General features: G+C 39.0%; 1 protein-coding gene across 4 annotated transcripts in view; it reads left to right on the forward strand.

Moving 5' to 3' along the window:
- LOC139978017 (uncharacterized) overlaps nucleotides 1-1,889 on the forward strand; it is a 40,025-nt gene extending 38,136 nt beyond the window's left edge. For all 4 annotated transcript variants that reach the window (XM_071987922.1, XM_071987924.1, XM_071987925.1 and 1 more), the window contains exon 21: nucleotides 616-1,889. In XM_071987922.1, coding sequence (XP_071844023.1) covers nucleotides 616-1,043 — 428 coding nt within the window. In that variant the 3' untranslated portion in view covers nucleotides 1,044-1,889. The remainder of the gene's footprint in view (nucleotides 1-615) is intronic.
- Nucleotides 1,890-6,000: the final 4,111 nt, after the last annotated feature.

Below are 6,000 nucleotides of genomic sequence, written 5' to 3' on the forward strand. Positions count from 1 at the left end.
GATCAAACTGGTCATAGTGATAAGCAGTTACTGGGTCATAAAATTTATACTGGATTTTCAGGAAAAGGTCATCTGTGGTCGCAAGCGGTCAAAATTAGAAAATTCACGCCTGAGGCTTTAGTGTGATTGCAACAATGTCACAGTGACCACCAGAAACTTGGTCGGTGATATATGGTTGATTGTTACCTCAAGGGTCATCTTGGAACCCCAAATATTTTACCCTAACAGGGCAAAAGAATTTGCCCAAATCTATCAAGTGATGACCATCAGTGTACAGTAGAAACTGATCAGCAATGATATCGTCCTGACTCATCTCGTCTCATCTATCATATACTGTACATATTAAACGTGAGTTGTACCTTGTATCAAAGTGTGAGCTATAGTATCATTGATGCTCCAGTCACTGTTTGTCACGTGACAGATATCAAACTGTGTGTCACGTGACAGATACAGAACTGCGATCATTACATGACAGATTCCGAAATTGTCAGGTATTTCAGAAGGGTACCGACCTGTCTGATATTGGTAATGTGTAAATATACCGTGCAGTATTAAACAATGGCAACTCATCTTACTAATCATTTGTTTGAATTCTTTTTTTTTCCATCTGGCTAGGCAAAGGTCAAAGTTCGTCTCAGAAGAGGGTCTCGGTGAACAGTAAGATCGTCCCAAAGACAATGACGACCAACCACATGAGCAGTAGTAACTCCACCATGACAGCCACCTTCACCCTCACCCCTACCCCGCCAATCTCTCCGCACTCCAAGACTCAAGGTTCGCAAGCCAACAACGGCCAATTTTCCAAGTTTCACATCAGCTCTGTTCAGTCTCCGGTGAAGGCTCTGGTTCGTGGTAATAGCCAACCTATCTCTCCCGCTTGGCCTTTGCCAACCAGTGGAACCCAACCTGTCTTTGTCTACCCCAGCTTTGTCAATAACAGAAGCTCTAATGTAGTCCTGAACAACAACAACGACCCTCCACAAGCGCTGTTGACCCCCGTCAGTATCATGACGCAGCATCAGACCAGTGCTGAAAATAAATGAGTCGTTATGTGTGACTATAGTGTCCAGCTGTGTTTCTATGAGAGTCACCAGCTTAGGATATCCTGAAAATAAATGAGTCGTTATGTGTGACCATAGTGTCCAGCAGTGTTTCTATGAGAGTCACCAGCTTAGGATATCCTGAAAATAAATGAGTCGTTATGTGTGACTATAGTGTCCAGCAGTGTTTCTATGAGAGTCACCAGCATAGGATATCGGTACACAGCACCAGACCGGTGCTGATAGTAAATGAGTCGTTATGTGTGACTATAGTGTCCAGCTGTGTTTCTATGAGAGTCGCCAGCTTAGGATATCCTGAAAATACATGAGTCGTTATGTGTGACTATAGTGTCCAGCAGTGTTTCCATGGGAGTCACCAGCTTAGGATATCCTGAAAGTAAATGAGTCGTTATGTGTGACTATAGTGTCCAGCAGTGTTTCTATGAGAGTCGCCAGCTTAGGATATCCTGAAAATAAATGAGTCGTTATGTGTGACTATAGTGTCCAGCAGTGTTTCCATGGGAGTCACCAGCTTAGGATATCCTGAAAGTAAATGAGTTGTTATGTGTGACTATGGTGTCCAGCAGTGTTTCTATGAGAGTCACCAGCTTAGGATATCCTGAAAGTAAATGAGTGGTTATGTGTGACTATAGTGTCCAGCAGTGTTTCCATGGGAGTCACCAGCTTAGGATATCCTGAAAGTAAATGAGTTGTTATGTGTGACTATGGTGTCCAGCAGTGTTTCTATGAGAGTCACCAGCTTAGGATATCCTGAAAATAAATGAGTGGTTATGTGTGACTATAGTGTCCAGCAGTGTTTCTATGGGAGTCACCAGCTTAGGTTATCCTTACACAGCACTAGACTGAATGAATGTCAACAGGTGTAAAAGTGTTTTTAAAATGCCAAATTTAACGGACACCATGTGCACATGCTGTAATGACCTATGAAGCTACGTATTTGTGTACAGTAGATTGCATTACTGTGTTGAACACTGTAAGACTATGATGTAAGGTACCTGATCAATGCAGACGCAACTCGACTGTGGACTACGTTACAACACACAGTCTTGTGGCATTTGAAGTTATGGTACAGTGTTTGAACTCTCGATTTTTGTTTCATTTGCAGTTTTTGTTTGGTATGTTATGATTTGCAATATAGTAATAATATATTCAGCGATTCCTCGCTTGCAGGAGAAATTAATTTTTTTCTCCAAAATTTGAGAAAGTCTGTAAGGATATCATTTGATCTTCTTTCTCGTCACGGTATAAAATGATGGTTTGCATCGCCTTGGTCAAAAGCATCCATTGTCATTGTGTTTAAAGCTGTAAGCGAACTGAATATATGTTATATGTAGAATGAACTGATATTAAAAGCTTTATTGAATCAGACAGTTGAGGCAATTGCAGTGGTAACCTGTATGAGCTTAAGACTATAGATGTAGATTGGTATATAAAGCTGGTAACAGCATGAGTACTGTGAGCTTTAAATATCAGTGAAGTTTGTATATATACTTATATATACACACACACACATATATATATATATATATATATATACACAAATGATTTCAAGTTGGTTAGCATCATGTTTGATCTCTAGAGTAAGGCAAAATATGTCACCAAATATGTATATATATATATATATATATATATATATATATATATATATATATATATATATATATATATATATATATATATGTATATATATATATATATATATATATATATACATACAAACACACATACATACATACATACATATATATATATATATATATATATATATATATATACATACATATATATATATATATAAATGAAAATCGTAATGAGTTGGAAAATCAAGAACAGTGAAAAAAATTTATATATATATATATATTCACATAGAATATATATATCTACTGTTGAAACTGGTCTGTATAATTAAGCTTTAATTTACCAGACAAGGTTTTGCCTCCTTTTTGTATGTTTTCTTTGGTGGGGAGTATGTGCCCCTGGGGCAGGGGGGGATAATATGTATTTTAATTTTTTTAATCAAACGAGGTTGGAATGTTGATGAAAGAGCAAGTTTGGGAAATACTTAATTACTCTGGAATCATGATGTTTAATGCCTGATGTAGCAACTGCTGGCCAGTGGCTTAGTATATTGTTTGATATTAATGATGGATCGGTCAAATGTAAATATTTAAAAAAAAAATGGAAATATTATGACTTGAGTTGGCCATTCGTTTGAAGAATATTTTGCTTGTTTTCATGAAGCTTTTCATTTGATTTTAGCATGTCCATAGCAGAAAGGAATCCATGGAAGTGGTTACTATTGTTAGTACTTAGTATATTTATATATAAATGAAGGCATGACTGGTTTATTCTGAATTTTAAATGTTAAAGCTAAATGTCAGAGGGTGATGGCCACTGTTAAGCATGGGCTGGCCACTAATACTAAGTGTAAGGATGGTTGGCCACTTATACTATTCTACTACTGGCCCCCACTTACTACTGTTAGCATGGCTGGCCAGTAGAAACATTATGAGTGGCTGACCAGTATAACAGTAACGAATGGCTGGCCACTAAATGGCGCCCACTAATACTGTAGGAATGGCGGCCACTAATACTGTAGGAATGGCGGCCACTAATACTGTAAGAATGGCTGACCAGTAGAGCATTATGACTGGCTGGCCAGTAGAACAGTGAATGGCTGGCCACTAATACTGTAGGAATGACTGGCGGGTAGAACAGCACAAATGGCTGGCCACTAAAACTGTTGGAATGGCTGACCAGCAGAACAGTAAGAATGGTGGCCACTAATACTATATGAATGGCTGGCCAGTAGAACAGTACAAATGGCTGGCCACTAGTACTGAAAGAATGGCTGGCCAGTAGAAGAGAATCAATGATTGGCTACTAACACTGTAAGAATCGTGGCCACAAATACTGTAACAATGATCGGCCACTAATACTGACCGGCAACTAATACTTAAAGAATGTATGTCCACAACTAATGTGTGAATGGCTGGTCACAACTAATGTGTGAATGGCTGGCCGTTAAAGTCATACTGTTGTCATAGAGTAAGAATGAATAGGCTCCATGATTATTTTAAAAGGTAAGATAGGCTGTTCATTCATAGTGTAAGGCAGTAAAACTGACCGACCACTAATACTATGACAAAGTAAGAGTGGTCGTCCACTAAAAGTATGAGAAAGTTAAAAATTGGCTGGCCACTATTTCTGTAAGAAATTGCAATGGTTGGCCACTATACAGTATAGGTGATAACATAATGCTTGCCACTATTATGGACAAGAATGTTATAAATGGAAGGAAGTGAAATTGGGTTGACTGGTGGTGAATTTTGTGAAAACAAAATGGATCTTAACCAGTGCTGTAATGTGCTGTTGACTGTCAGAGAGTAAAACTGGCAGGCATGCAGGCCATTACTGTGAGCATATGAAGGGCTGGCCAGTGATACTGCTAGAAAGTATGTGGTGGCTCTTTAGAAATACTGTGAAAACAGAAAGAGGTTGGATGTGGTACCATTAGCATGTACAGCTGGCTGGCTGGCTGGCCACTAGTATGACAATGTGGTTGGCTGGTGAAGGGTGGCTGGTGGCTAGTATCAGTGTAGAAAGGTGAAGATGGCTGACTAGGTTATACTACAATGGTTAGTATAAGTGGCTGGTGACTAGGTAGTATTAGAGTACTACTAGTACTATTAGAGTTAATCAAGATAACCTGGCCATTGATACTGAAATAAAGTAGATGTGACTGGTCTTGTAGACTTTGAAAGTATAACAAAAGAAAAAGTAATATGCAGCCTGCCATTGCTACTATATGGACATGTTAATAAGATGACCGAGCAGTAATACTTCAAGCTTAGAAGGAGTTGGTGTGAACTGTGAAAACAGGAAGGATGGGTTCCCAGTGGTACTGTCAACAAGACCAGCCACTAAAATGACAAGGAATCCAGAGGGCTGGCCAGATGGCTGGCCAGTAGTTCTATTATTGTGTTGGTTAGACAGACAGACAGACATAATTATTAAACATAGTTGTGTTAAATGTAACAAATCTGGATATTATTTGTTTTATTGCATATTAACTGTTATAAAGGCAGCAACACCATTCACACAACTGTTGGGTGCACAAACTCCATTTGCATAACTGTTTGTGAGATCAGCAGCACCAAATTTGAATAATATTCCTTTGGTGTTCTGGTACTCTTGGCCCAGGAATACACTGAAAATACATACAGTGTTTGTATGTACCTGCTCTCCAAACACACAGAGTGTTTCTCTATGGTGGCTCATTACATGTTAACTCTGTGGTAACCTGTACATTTCTTGCCTCCCAAAGACATGGCCACCTTCATAATCTGCCTCTCTTCCTTGGTGATTGTCTATGATCTGTTTATAGCAGAAACTTCACATCCCTCGCCCCCCCCCCCTTCACCCCATGAACCTGGGATAGTTTTGAATTTGTGTATATCAGGCTATACCATCAGACATCCTGTGAAGCTATTGCATTTCCTGTGTCGATAGGCTGCCTTGATATTGGAATAGCACATTGAGGTGTGTATATATCCCCTCATGGCCTCTCCTATCTATTGACAGGCATTACGAATATCACGCAAACGAGGGTTTTTGCCTAGGCTTTGCGTGCACCAGGAAGCCATTGTAATTTCTTTTTACACTGGAATGAATAATATCAATACTATCACTATTTTCTCCTGTGCTTTGACAGGTGAGTAATTGTGGTTTTATAAATACAAGTTCTGCAATGTTTGTACTTGCTTTGAAGCATATGTTTTGCTGCATTTGACCAACTATCGAATTAATGTTTGAGGAGAAGTCAATCTAGTCATCGCCTACGTCAGTCGGGTTCAGAAAGGCTAACCGTTATGACCTTAAGTACAGTGCACTAGGCAGGCTGTAATGGTTGTCACATTGTTTGTGTAATTAATGTAAC

Source organism: Apostichopus japonicus, chromosome 12 (genome assembly GCF_037975245.1).
Source record: "Apostichopus japonicus isolate 1M-3 chromosome 12, ASM3797524v1, whole genome shotgun sequence".
In the NCBI taxonomy this organism is placed as follows: Eukaryota; Metazoa; Echinodermata; class Holothuroidea; order Aspidochirotida; family Stichopodidae; genus Apostichopus; species Apostichopus japonicus.